General features: G+C 40.1%; 1 protein-coding gene across 4 annotated transcripts in view; it reads right to left on the reverse strand.

Annotated features, from left to right (window-relative positions):
• LOC115414205 (unconventional myosin-X-like) overlaps nt 1–14,340 on the reverse strand; it is an 89,500-nt gene that overhangs the window by 3,995 nt on the left and 71,165 nt on the right. Inside the window, exons 22-40 of one of the 4 annotated variants that reach the window (XM_030127443.1) lie at nt 13,635–13,741; nt 13,265–13,541; nt 11,134–11,985; nt 10,836–10,959; nt 9,872–10,010; nt 8,648–8,752; nt 7,697–7,792; nt 7,491–7,584; nt 7,186–7,241; nt 6,748–6,890; nt 5,493–5,687; nt 5,163–5,320; nt 3,947–4,067; nt 3,692–3,840; nt 2,355–2,503; nt 2,060–2,267; nt 1,831–1,967; nt 569–692; nt 139–492 (exon numbers count right to left, since the gene is read on the reverse strand). In XM_030127443.1, the coding sequence (XP_029983303.1) occupies nt 139–492; nt 569–692; nt 1,831–1,967; nt 2,060–2,267; nt 2,355–2,503; nt 3,692–3,840; nt 3,947–4,067; nt 5,163–5,320; nt 5,493–5,687; nt 6,748–6,890; nt 7,186–7,241; nt 7,491–7,584; nt 7,697–7,792; nt 8,648–8,752; nt 9,872–10,010; nt 10,836–10,959; nt 11,134–11,985; nt 13,265–13,541; nt 13,635–13,741 (3,588 nt within the window). Of the gene's footprint in view, nt 1–138; nt 493–568; nt 693–1,830; nt 1,968–2,059; nt 2,268–2,354; nt 2,504–3,691; nt 3,841–3,946; nt 4,068–5,162; nt 5,321–5,492; nt 5,688–6,747; nt 6,891–7,185; nt 7,242–7,490; nt 7,585–7,696; nt 7,793–8,647; nt 8,753–9,868; nt 10,011–10,835; nt 10,960–11,085; nt 11,986–13,264; nt 13,542–13,634; nt 13,742–14,340 lie in introns of all 4 variants that reach the window. The other 3 variants (XM_030127442.1, XM_030127441.1, XM_030127440.1) reach the window with 3 other exon arrangements.

Raw genomic sequence — 14,340 nt, forward strand, 5'->3', positions numbered from 1 at the left:
AAAGTCTCATAAGTACTGAATTATCTGCCATAACACAGAAAATCTTCAAATAGGTGTTGGTGGTTGCTGATTCTCTAGCTTCACTATTGCAATGTATTTTTAAAGAAGGTTCTGAAGTGTTCCTCCTGCACCACTGACCTTCTGTTTCTTCAGTGAACCCGTTTTGAAGCTTCTCCTCAGGGTGCCGTCCAGGAAGCTGGGGGTCTTTCTCTTCTCAGCCCCGACACTGACACCTCCCTGGCCTCCTGCTGTGCCCTTCCCATCTCCTGCTCCCGCTCCTCCTCCCCCTCCAGCTCCTCCCACAGCCCCCACTCCCGGCTTGGTGGAGTGCAGAATGCGATTTCGGAGGCGGCCGATCGGATAAACGCTTCCCAGGCTCCACCCGGCCCGACCCGCACCGTCACCATGGAGATACTGGAGACGAAATGCGGCAAGGTGCTGCAAAGTCTCCTCTGAGGCTGGGAAGTGACCGCTTATGAGGGATTCATGTGCCTGAGAGAACAAGAGAAAGGTCGTCAACAAGGGAACAGAGACACAGAAACAGCTCCTGTTACTGAGGACATTTCACCTGTTCAAACATGAAGGCAAATTCTACTCCTTCTTTGGGCATGCTTTCTACATCCAGGAAGCAGTAGAGCTTGAAGTAGAGTTTCCACTCGCCTTCCTCCTCCTCTTCTTCACTACCTGCCAGTCTGGAACAATAGAATAAATTCAGAGAGAGGAGACAGAGTCTTTTAGTTTGCTTTGTGTCTTATTGGCTGTGGCTACACACAGAACTATCCAGAATTATACAGGTTAATTCTCCTGTCAAACCACTGTACTGATGAGGATCTAGTGTTGGCCCCCAAGTGGCTTCAATGACTGCTCACTGCTTCTAATATGCTAATGCTAGATTCTGTGTGTGTGTATGTATGTGGGTGTGTGTGAGTGTGTGAGTATGCAGATTTCATGATTATAGTTATAATAAAGTCAGTTAATCTTTAGCTTTTCAAAAATATTGGTGCAGTTTTAGTGAAGAGTAGTTGCTAACATATTTATCTCCACTATTGAAGTCTGTACAGATGAAATACATAAATTAATCCCTGAGCACCTTTAATGGCAGCTCACTGCTCCTTATGTGCTAAGTGCTAAAGCTACTGGATAATGCTAATGCTAGGTGCTGTGTATGTGTATCATGAAGTGTAAAATACAAATGAAAAACAGGATGCAGATTCCCCTACAAGGATAATAAAGTGAGTTAAATTTAACTTTTAAAAATATTTGTCTAGTTGTAGTAAAGTGTAGTTGCTAACATATTTATCTCCACTAAATACATAAAAACCTTACATTAATCGCTGAGTGCCTTCAATAGCAGCTCACAACTGCTAGTGCTAAATGCTAATGCTAGGTGCTGTGGGTATATTAGGATGGGTGGAAATACAAAATGCAGATTTCCCTACAGGGATAATAAAGTCGGTTAAATTCAACTTCTAAAAATATTGGTATAGTTGTAGCAAAGCGTAGTTGCTAACATTTATCTCCACTAAATGCATAAAATATTTACATTAATTGCTGAGTGCCTTATATAGCAGCTCACAAGTGCTAGTGCTAAATGCTAATGCTAGGTGCTGTGTGTATATTAGGATGGGTGTGAATGCAAAATGCAGATTTCCCTACAGGGATAATAACATGAGTTAACCTTTTCTTCTAAAAATATTGATATTTGCAGGTTAATTCAGCTAAAGTGTAGCTAGTTGCTAACATATTATTTCCACTATTGAAATCTGTGCAGATCAAATACTTATATTAATCCTGTGAAGAAACTAATGTTAAACACAGAAACATAAATACCTCTCAAATTTGGCCAGGACATCTGCTACTATCACCCTGCTCTCCAGCGCCCTATCTGTGAAGGAATTGTGTTCAAACAGAGAGAACAGGTTCTTGCTGTCCTCCATGGCCAGACCTCTGATCAGCTTCTCCACAACCTGCAGCAGCAACATTTTAACATTTAAATCAGCACACTCCTGAGACACTTCCATGATATTTGAGTATTTTTCTGTGTGTTTTTCATGCGCACCTCTCCAGCTGTGGTGTGTGAATTGATGGATATCTTGCAGGAGCCTCCACCATGGCAGTAGACAGTGGTGCTCATCTCTTGTCTCACCAACAGGGCGGCGATCTCCTCCTGTGACGGAACAAACTCACGAGTCTTGGTCTTTTTTAAGGATTCCCCGATGAAACTGGCATAACGCTCGATCTCCGTACCAGGATAACGCTCTCGTACCCTAAGAAAACACACATTTATTTAAGATTTATTTTATGGATGTTCATGTACAAATAAAAAGCACCGGTGATACTGCAGGTGCACAAACCTCTTGAGGTGGAAGCGGAGGTATCTGAGAATGGCTCGACTGGGTAGGAAGGTGCAGCTCATGCAGGTGAGTAGGTGCCAGTGAGCTCGATTGGCTGGGCTGTTAGGCTGAGGCACATGATTGGTCTGCTTGATCACCTGACAATACACCTGAGAAACAAAATATTGAGAGCACATGAAAAAATGTGAAAAAAACAACAACAACCTGGCCTCTCCAATTTGTTTGGGTCAACTTGGAATAAGACAGTGTATATATACTGTATTTAATGTATGTTGGGGTGTTCCAAGTCTGAGATAGTCTGAGTGTTTGAGATAGATTTTGTCTTTTTGTTAATACACATTATAGATGATGGAAAAACTCCACTTCACATGACGGATCACTTGACTGATCACTGGCATCCAGGATATTCCAATATTTTGATCAGGAGCTAAAATCCAGCTGGTAGCAGCTGTTTTGTGTGGAGACAAAATCATTCCATAGATGGAAATCTGTCTCTTTAAACAGAAGCAAATACTATTCTTCTTTTACTCTGTTTACTACATAAATGACAATGTGTGACACATTAAATGGCCTGTCCAAAAAAAGTTCTCACATGGATTTAACCAAGCAAATAGTTCAGATCCTTCCACTAGATAATTATTGTAGTGGTTAATATATTTTGAGTGTAATAAGCTCTTTAACTGTAACTGATGCAATGAGTAGCTTCTCATTCCTTAAACAACCATCAGTTTGATAGAGAGCATAAAGACTGGACTGTTTCAATGGAAAAAGGTCATGTGGTCTCATGAGTGAGTCCATATTGACCCTCTCCCAGAGTGATGGATGCATCAGGGTGAGAAAAGATGCCAGATGACGTGATTACCCATCATGCTTAGCGTCTACAGTACATGCCTGTGGGGACAGTTTATGATCTGGGGTTGATTCAGTTGACAAGGTCTAGCTTCAGCAACATTATGTGTCAAAAAAAAAAGAAGAAGAAAATTAATGTTGTGGTGATCTAATCAAAGCTAAAGGCAATCCAAAGAGATACTGAGTGTTGAACTTTTACACAGCCTAATTTATTCACCTCACACATTTATGGCAATGCACATAATTCACATTTTCTTCTCTTTATGGAAACACGGCTATTGGCAGTCAATACCTTCTACCTTTTGGATAGATAGAAGATGTCTTTGAAATCATGTCTTATGTGCTATGATATTAAATAGCTCTTAGTTAATGAGTTCTATGGGTAATACCACATTTATGTTGATCTAGTTTTACTTCTGTTTGTATATATATTTTTGCTGGGGTGTAAAGATATTATAAATCTGACTTTACTTGTAAAATAGCAGTACCTCATCCCTGAGAGGGCGCAGGTCCTGGCAGGTCTGCAGGATGCCCTGAATGATGGGCACAGTGTCTGCCAGCGTCTCCATCTCCTGCAGTGAGTTGAACACTCTCACTGCCTCATCCTGCAGACTGGCATAACCCTGCTGCCTTTGGACTGGAAAACAAAACACAGCAGAACGTGACAGGTGAAGAGGGAGGTCTCCTGACAGTCCTTCATACATGCCTGCTATTTTTGGGTGCAGAATTGGAGGTTTACTCACGGCTGGTGACCTCTCCATAGGGGAGCGGCAGTAGAGGGGAGTGCAGAGGATGCTGGGTATATCTGAGGATAGGGTTCCTCCTGTACATTTGCTCCACTATGTCTGGGTTCACACTGTTCTCCTGAGAAAACACGAAATGGATAAATTCATCTCTCAATGCTCTTTCTATCTTATGCAGGGGTGCCAAACATACGGCCCACAGGCCAAAACCAACCTGCCGAAGGGTCTGATCCAGCCCGTGGAATGAATTTGTGACATGTGTCTGCATTTTGCCCACTTTATCCGCCTGATTCAGACTTTTTTTAAAATTGTACTTAGTTGCTCTTCCTATTAATATTACTACTATTTATTATATATTTTAAAATTTTAAGATTTCTTGGGTCGTATAAAAGCGTTCTACAATCATGCTGCTTACATGTGCCTTTAAATTGCTCATGTGGACAAATAGTTTTTCGATTTAAACTAAATCTAAAATTTTAACAATGTTATGCGTTTTACTAAATGTTTTGTGTACTTGTAATGCACACTTGTAAATAATAAGTTGTTAAAAATATTGTTAAAATGTACTTGGCTGTGGTTATTCATTGTTTGTGAGAGGATAGTTTGTAAATGTAAATATTTTCATTGTTTTTTGCACCAAAGCAAAGACCAAAAAAATTGGAATTGTCATTATTTATAGACTATTATGATTATGCTTAGGTCTGCTGACCAGTTGCTTCTGGATTGTCCCAGGTCCAGAATGAAGACCAGAGGGGACAGGGCTTTTTGGGTTGCTGGCCCTCATCTTTGGAACTCTCTCCCTCTAAACATTAGAGCTGCTACCTCTGTTGAGAGTTTCAAATTACTGCTTAAAACTCACTTTTTTGCACTGGCTTTTAATAGGAGCTGAGATGGACATTTTAATTATCTTAGAGTTTTAAATTATTGCCTTTAGTGTTTATACTTATTGTTTTAATATTTTTAATGCATGAACTATGTGCCAGTATTGTTTTATTCTATTTATTGTCTTTCACTCCTATTCTGTTTCATGATTATGTACAGCTCTTTGGGACAGTAGGGTTTGTTTTTAAGCATGCTATATAAATAAACTTTGACCTTGACCTAGTGTTTTACAGGTCTAGCCCACTTGAGATCAAATTGAGCTGAATGTGGCCCCTGAACTAAAATGAGTTTGACACCCCTGATCTTGTGTTTTGTGTCTGTTTCTGTGATGTACCTTGATATCTCTGATGAGCTGCAGAGTTGGAGTCTCTATAGGTGTTTTACTGTCGATGACGCCCTGTATCGCAGCCGTCCACCTCATGGCCTCGTTCAGCATCTTTGTGTAAAGGCGGTAGGAATGCTTCCTCCCATATACTATGATGTTCCAGTAGCCTTAGAAATGAAGACACAGAACGCATTTATTAAAAAAACCAGTCTGGATTAATTTATCTTGTTTCATTGTAAAAGTCAGATTCTCTCATTACATGTAATCCCAAATCTCACATGTTTAATCCCTGATTAAAGCTGCCCTTCCTGCCTTTTCCTTCATTCTCTCCTTCCTCACCTGTCTCCCTGTGCACTCGTTCATCCGGCTGAATGATGGAGCAGAGGGAGTTCAAGACCAGAGTTCCCATCTTGGAGGAGTTACGCTCTGAGCTCTTGTAGTAATCCAGAGAACTGTGGGTCAACACAAACCAGCGCTTCTTCAGCTTCAGGGAGGTGCTCTTAGCGTTTGTCTTCATCTCCTTTTGAAGCCAGCCTGAGAAATTAAGATACAGGAAAAAGAAGCATTGAAAGGAGGGAGAGACAAGGACAAAATACTTGATAATGTCTGGGATTCATTTATTCTACTGTATCTGTGCAAAAATGAATGCTGACACTCTGTAATCAGAGGTCCATCTTTCAGCAGAACTTTATAAAACTATTAAATTTCCAAAATGAGAAACTGAAGCCATTATATTGTTCTTTTCTGAAAATGAGATTCTCTTGGGGCAGAGATTTGGCTTTGTAGGGCAGTTAGTTTCTTTCCGAGTTTTTAACCCAAAATAATGTATTGAAATACTAAAGTCAAACCACAGTGCAGGTTACAGAGTTACCGTTTTTGTTGAACTCTGGTTGGTTTAAGACAGTTTAAGTAACTGTTAGGAATTAGAAAAAAGTAGCGGAAATATTCCAAATACAGCATATGTTAGAAGTGATTTGATTTGTTGTAGGTTGCCTTTCAAAGCAGTACAAATCCAATCTAACTCTTTCAGATCCTCATATGCATTGTTGTCATTATTTATTTAATAGGGACAGTGCATAGTAATGAACATCTACAGCAACTGCAGCTGTAAATATGATAGACTGTAGCAACAGTGCTAATTTCCATCAGTAGTCCCTAGGCAGGTGACAAGAAAGACAATTGACAAAAGACAAAATATCATAAAAACACAAAAAACAAAACTGTGAGGACGATCTACTGATGGTCACAGGCTTGGTTTTCCTTCATCCAATGTTTAAGTTGTGATTTGAAGGAAAACAGTCTCACATTTTCAGCAGGGTGAAGTTACATTTTAAATAACTATTGTTTTTTTAAGCATTTTTTTCCTGGACGGCTACAAAGCTTTAAAGCTGGGAATGAGAGCAAATCTCCAGTATGGTTGAATTTTGTGGTGAGGATTCAGCTTTCAGTCATTTCAGTATCTTTAGAGATCACTTTGTCCTGCAACCAGGCACAGCAGGGAACGGGCCTGACTCAGACTGTGGTTTATAATAACACATATTGACTATATTTCTGTTTGTCAACATTTTAAAAAATTGTGTTATTCAGGTCTCACCTCTGACAAGGAATTCCTGTCCGTCTATCCTGGCGTCTCCTTTGGGTTTTTGCAGCAAACTGATCCAATGGTGCATCTCCTCAGGTGTGTCACTGTTGCAGTGGATCACACGATTGGCCGTGATGATGACAAAAGAGTTGGGCCTGCAAAGGTCAAAGTGACACTCTTTAAATAAAAATCCACCTTCAGATAGTCAGGGATCCTCTGTGTTAAAATTTTGCCTTTATTTTTATTTTAATTCCAATTATAAGATAAGATATGCCTTTATTAGTCCCACAAGGGGAAATTGTGGGGATGATTATGATTCAACAATTGACTATATTGTTTGTAAATAAAGTTTTCTCACTTTACTTGAGAAATTTGATACAAAGCAAAAGTTTACTGTTGAAAAATTATCGACTCTTTACATGAATTGCTTTCCGGATTAGTCCAACTTACCGATCAGGGTTGTCAGATGCACACACAGAGTCAATCAGCCCCACATCAAGAGTTCCCTGAATGACGAAGTAAGGAAGACTTGATATTGTACTCCAGTTTTGAAGGATTCATAACAGCTTTTAAGAGATGTTAAGTGCTAATTATTTGCATGCCTCTGAATATTGTTTGCTTCAGAGAGCCACTTTTAAGATCAAGCTCAGTAAAACAAAATCAGTAAAAGCCTCAGTCTTGTGTGAAATTAAAAAAAAACAATACTACTGATAATCGAGTAGAAATGACATTTTATTGCTAGTGTGATGACTGACCACAGCGTTCTTTGGGTTGGCCTGTTCATGGGACATCTCCAGCAGCTGATCAGGAGTGCACACACGCACTTTACTGAGCACATTAAACCACCCACTGAACAGAACACAAAAACAAAAACACCACAAATTAAAAAATACACCACTTTAATCACATACAAACCAAATTATGTTTTAACTTAGGATTTAATCTTAAATCTCCTCCAAACCTGGCATCCTCTGGTGATTCTGCAAACACCTGATATGTCCTCTCATCTGTCACAATGTTTAGAGCGTTCTCCTTTTCATGATTATCCACAATCTCCCTGTAGAAAAGAGGACACACGCACACGTATATATAGTTTTACTATTGCACTATTGTATACAGGCTACCTGTGGCTCTTATAGTAAATTAAAAAAGAGTGAAGTTTAAGATAGAAATTAAAGATGCATTCATAAAATTGTTCAAGCTGTGGACATGGAGAAGTGTAAGGTATAGACATGTGAGAATAGAATAGAATGCAGTACAATACAATACAATAGATCTTTGTTGTCACTGTCACAGGAACAATGAAAATTTGTTTGGCAGCTCCGTACTGTTTAGCAGCAAAAACAATGAGTGCAAAAAGGACTGTATAAAATATCCCACAAAATACAGAAAAATGTAAGCAATTTATGAAAGTTACAAGATAAAATATTACATATATATGTATACTACTAAAGTACTACAAAGACTGCTGAAATATACAAAAAGCTAACTATACTACAGATAAGAAATACAGGTATATACAACAAATAGGATAAATACAGATAATACAGGATATATATGAGGTAAAATGAAGAAAAACAGGGTGCATGTGTTGTGATTATTGCACTGAGGTAGGGTGAGGGGCTGGTGGTTGGTTCAGTCAGTGGGAGGTGTGTGTGTGTGTGTGTGTGTGTGTGTGTGTGTGTGTGTGTGTGTGTGGGGGGGGGGCACATTTAACCGTGCTGGAGTCTGTTTGTTCGTGTTTTTAGTGTCCTTATAAGTGGAGTTTATGGACTTCTATGTATAAATTTCAGTGTCAACAAATACAATCATATTGACATTAATTTCACTATGTATTGTTATTTGGGGAAACACTGAAACAAATCCCTGACCATTGTGTCAAATCACACACAGGGTTTTGTCTAAATCTTACTTGGCAGCGCGGATGTCGATGGTCCCCTTCAGTTTCTCTTCACTGTCGTTGTCATAATACATCAGTTTGCTGTCCCTCAGCACAAACCAGCGCATCTTCCAGTTTCTGCCACATCAGAAGACAGACACCATGAAACATCAAGCAGTAGAGATCCTTCAACCATGACAAAGATCAGTTTTACTTTATCCATGATATATATTACTTCTTAGACTTACGTAGGTGTTACAGAAAATTAGTTATCTATAGCATACATGCACCAGAAATTAGACATATCCCACCACATTGTGCTAATGTAACTTAGCTTCTTCCATGCATCTTAAAATGACAAGTTACTTTTAATTGCACATAATTTAGCTGAATCCTTGTTATTTGAGTATATTTGCACTGAAAGATATCAGTAAAAGTCACTATACGGTTGCTTGTGTAGTACTCCAGCTCTGCAGAGTGTTAAAATGATTAAGTTAGACAAATTCCCAAAAACCCCAGAGAAGTTAAAGGGAACTGTTCATGCACATGTGTCTTCAAGATACAGGTAGATCTTTGAATCAGTAAAACCAACATGCACAGCTCTATAATTTAGCTGTTAGTGAGTGCACTGTTGGTTATATCATTGTGTTTGTAGTTGTTGTGCTATGTGGAGTCAACCACACCCTGCATTACATCCTTAGCTTTAACAGAAAGCCATTTAAAGCTTCAGTAAGCAGTATTTTTTTTTGGTGCCACAGGGGAAGAAATTCCATAATTCCATGATAATAATTCAACACATTGCAATTAGATTACTGAAATTCATGATGTTACTGTTTCCAGGCTTTAGAAATTATTTTCTGTGAGAGCCCTTTTTGGCCAATCACAGGTTTTTCAGAGAGAGGGGGCGGGATGAAGATCTGAAGATTGACAACTGTAATCACCAACTGCTGTCAAGACTCCAAAAAAAGTAGCACAGCAGCTCTTCTAACCCTGATATTGTGGGTTCAGCTTCACATAGAAGCATGATATGACATCAGTCTGCCTACTGCAGCTTTAAATGACTCACATCATGCATAATATTATTTTTGACACTAGATTACATGCAGTTATTTTTGGTTTATGATTTGTTTTTACATCTACTTTACTCCAAACTCCCCTAAATGAATTTATAGTTTTTAAATCATAGCTAATGACATAGAAGTGCCACAGGCATTATTTTATTAACATGCAACTACACTCAGTAACAACTACAACAACCTGCGGGACAGAGTGGACAGTCCTCCTCCCTTCTTGTACAGCCAACCAGACTTGAGAGATTCTTGTTTAGACCGAAACCACATGAAGGTCTCATCCTTTAAGACACACCACCGCCTCCTCCATGGGATCATAAGACCAGCTGAGGGAGCAGAGGACATGTTAGACTCAACAAATTCACACTAAATGTAAAAGGCGGATGGTTCAACGGTGCAGTGTGTAGGATTTAGTGGCATCTGGTGGTGAAGTTCTAGACTGAAACAGACCAAATACTCCTCTCCTCACACTGTCCTATGGTTAACGCAGGAATATTAAAGGTCCTCACCAGATCTGGTGTTTGGTTTGTCACTTCTGGACATGTGGAGACATAGAAGAGGACCTTTTTTGCTACATTCACACTAAAGGTCCTAACGCTGAATTCCAATTTTTGCTGAAATTGGATTTTTGTTGCATTGGTTGTTCACATTATCATTTAAATTAGACTGCCATCAGACCCATGTGTGAACAGTCTGCGGTCCTAAAGTGACCCACATGGGCAGAAGGTATGACGTCCCACACTGCACCTTGTGTTTATGGAAGTTTATATGGATCTTCCCACTTCCCTTCTCCTCCAGTGCAGAATTGTGACATCCTATTTCGATGACGGAAAAGTCAGGTGAAATGTGACATGACCGTTCAGACTGAAGTCACATTGAAAAATATATGAAAGAGGCCTGGGTCTGATTCAAAATAAAATCAGACTTATGCTGTTCAGACTATCATAATAAAAAAAATCAGATATGGGTCACATATGGGCAAAATGTCAGATTTGGGCCACTTTTACCTGAAGTGCGAACATAGCGTTTGTTTTGTCGGAAACCTATTTTTTCCTGTGCATGTGATTACCAGCAAAGCCCAAATACTCCATCATACACGCATAAATCCTACACACTGCACCTTAATTTAGAAAAAAGATATATTCATTGACCTTTCATGTAGAGGTAACCATGGAAATATGGTGGTCCGTTTCCATTAAGCAAGGTCACCCTGCCGTTCGTCACTTCCTCATCAGTGTCCATCATGCCATCATGCTCATCATCACTGTCTGCATACTGAAACAGCAGATAATAACATTAGTACCCAGTGACTGTGGAACATCTTAACACAAGTGAGAATATTTCATTGTCCATTAAAGAAATGACACAATAATGAAAGTGTCTGTGTATAGCTGCTCATACATATCTGCGTGCACGCGTGTGAGGATGCGTGTAAGTGTGTGTCCTCACAGAGTCAGAGCTGCCTCTGTAGGACTCGATACTGGCATTGGTGCAGGTCGACTTCCTCGGGTGTTCCTCATCCGTCACGGCGGCGCTCCCACGGTTGCTTCCTGACACTGAGCTGTCATCTCCAGCGTTGACCGAGCCCTCCTCCTCCTCCTGGTCATAGTCTGACTCTGTGTCAGCGGGCATACTGTAGATGGGCTCATCCCCATCCACCAGGCTCTCCACCATGCTCACCTTCCTCTCCGTCTCGGCCTTGGCTCCTTCCTTTTTCTCCGCCTCTGGGAGGAGAGGGGGAAGTGGAGGAGGTGGAGGGACAGCAGAGCCATCACCGGGTGGAGGTAGAGGAGGAGGAGGAGGCAGGCCTGCGACGCCGTCTACAGGCAAAGGAGGGGGAGGAGGAGGTGCAGGAGGCACTGTTCCCTCTGCAAAAGCAGGCGGAGGAGGGGGGAGCTGCACGAGCATGTCCTGATCCATAGGAGCATCCGTCTCAGCAGGAGGGGGGAAGTCAGGCAGGGGGATGCACTCCTCCTCTGCGTGGAAGCCTTCATCTACCTCCTCATCTTTGGATGTACCTTTGGCTGCAGTCACAGCCTTTGGAGGTTTGGCTTCAGCTGAGGTCTTGGCTCCAACCGCCGCCAGCGCAGGATCCACGCCTCCAAAGTTGAGGAGGTCAATTAGCTCCGTGGCTTTGCGTGAGGCCTCCTTCTTCATCCGTTTGAGTTCAGCGTCTCTGCGCAGCTGCAGCTCCTGTTTGGAAGACTCACACAGCTGAGATACCTCGTCTTCTCTCTTCTTCTGTAAGCGTTCAATCTCTCTCTCCAACTGCAGGATCTCCTCCATCTGTCGGGCTTCATCCTTCATGAGCAGAGAAGAGGAAAGAGTCATTTTAGGAACCAATAGAAAATGTCTTTTACATGCCTCGGGTTTTCCTGGAGTGATTATACACGTAAAAAATGCAAACCCTCAAAAGAAGTCCACTAAACTATTCAATATGAAACAAAAGATAGTATGTATTCAACAAAGCACCTACAAAGGGTCAAGTTCTCCACAAGTTGTGCTTCCAAGCAGACTCCTGATGCCTCATTGTGCAGTTACTCCATTTGCATAGATGTAAATTAGGGAACACTCATGCATTCAACACAAAATCAGCCACTTTCTATGTTAATAAACCTCACTGCAAATCCAGCCTAATTCACAAAAGACCAGGGCAAACTGCCACATGCAGCCTGGGTAGTGCCACCACCACCTGCAGAAAGCTGGTAAAGAACTCCCTCCTCACTGAAACTGTTTTTCTGTATCTCTTTTTTTTTTTTTTTCAAACCCTGGTTTAAATAATGAATTGGTATTTATTCATAAATTAGTTATTAAATACTCCTATAGATACTGAGGGGGATCCGGGGGGTGAGGGGCTTACCCAAGATTTTCCGCTTCTTAACCCATAAAGACCCAGTGTTACTTTTGTGGCAGTTACAAAATATTGTTTTTTCCCCTCTATATTTAAGTTTTCTTGAGTGACTTATCACAATTTATTATGACAAAATCCTCTGTATTTTGTGTTTTTTCAATGAACATCAGGTATTTTCCTGTATTTAATTCACTGATCATGTAGATGTTCATAAAAGCTCAGATTAAAGTTGAAGGTTATTATATCAAAAACAGAGAAAACTGAAGAAAAAGTGACTTCTGCAAAATCTCTCTTTAAATGAACATAAACCAAATGCCTCCATCCACTGCCACTGATCCAACTCCACAGGTTTTACTGGTGATTCAACTGAATTTATTCTGACCTTTAATGGACATCAACATGATCAGTAAATTGAATTCAGAAAAATGGATGATTTACACAGAAAAAATACAAAATTCAGAGAATAATATTATAATAAATGAAGACAAATCACTAAAGAAAGGTTAAATAGAGAGGTAAATTAATTTAGAAACTGCCACAAAAGTATTACTGGGTCTTTATGGGTTAAAGTGATGGCTACTGTGTTCTATGTAAATACACAGTCTCTTTTGTAGGCAACTTTAGCATTTCAGCTGCAACAGAACATCAGTATTAATGTTTATTTGAGATCCCAGATGTTTTGTTCAGTCTTTACTTGATCCACAGACATTTGACCGGTTGAACATTTACCTTTTTGTCTCCCTCTTCTGCTTCTCCTGTCGCTTCCCCTGTAGCTCCTTCACCAAGAGTCTTCTTCTCTTCTTCCTCTTTCTTCTTCTCTTCTTCCTCCTTCTTCTTCTTCTCCTGTCTGAGTTTTCGGACCCGTGTTCGTGCCACTTGACCTCGTCTGTGTTTCTGCAGAACCAACACTGCCTTGCGCTTCTTCACAAACTGCTTGTGGAGGATGTGTTTCCGGAGGTGTTTCTGGATGGTGACAACACTGGCACGTACGCGCTTAAAGTGCTTCCTGGGGACAAAACAAGGAAACAAAAGCGTTTTTATAACATGAGACTGAAAGACACTCAACTGAAGGTGTTAAACTCTATGAAAAGGATCATACTTGGCAGAGAAAGTGAGCAGGTGAGCTCGGATTATCATGGCAGCTTGACGTCTGACTTCATCCCTGTCTTTCTCCAGACGCTGCTCCAGACACTCTTTCATGAACACCTACACAGAGGAAAGTTAACTGTTAACAGCAAGAATAAGAACATACTATTACTCTTACTGGTGATGTGCAAAGCATACATATTACTGATGAATTCTGGACTCGAAGGGACAGATTTACAAAGAAAGTGCACAAATTGTCAGCACCCAAATCACAGACCTAGCCAGTTACTTTCAATAATGACCAACGTCGTCTACCAAATCAGCCTCAAATTGGTTAGAATAGAATTGAAGAGGTTAGTGGAAGAATAAAGAATTATTTCAGTAAACTACAATAATTTACAATGTTCACAAAACAGACAACTGAAGTCACATCACAGACTGCCATAGAACTCATACACTCAGCATTTATGGTCAAACCTGACTTCTACATTGATTCTACATGATTGTTAGGTTGTTTCATCACTTTTTTTTTTTTTTTTAATTAACATTACCAGTATGGGGAAACATAGATAGATAGATAGATAGATAGATAGATAGATAGATAGATAGATAGATAGATAGATAGATAGATAGATAGATAGATAGATAGATAGATAGATAGATAGATAGATAGATAGATAGATAGATAGATAGATAGATTCAAAATTCAAAAATATGGT

This window comes from Sphaeramia orbicularis, chromosome 22 (assembly GCF_902148855.1).
Source record: "Sphaeramia orbicularis chromosome 22, fSphaOr1.1, whole genome shotgun sequence".
NCBI lineage: Eukaryota > Metazoa > Chordata > Actinopteri > Kurtiformes > Apogonidae > Sphaeramia > Sphaeramia orbicularis.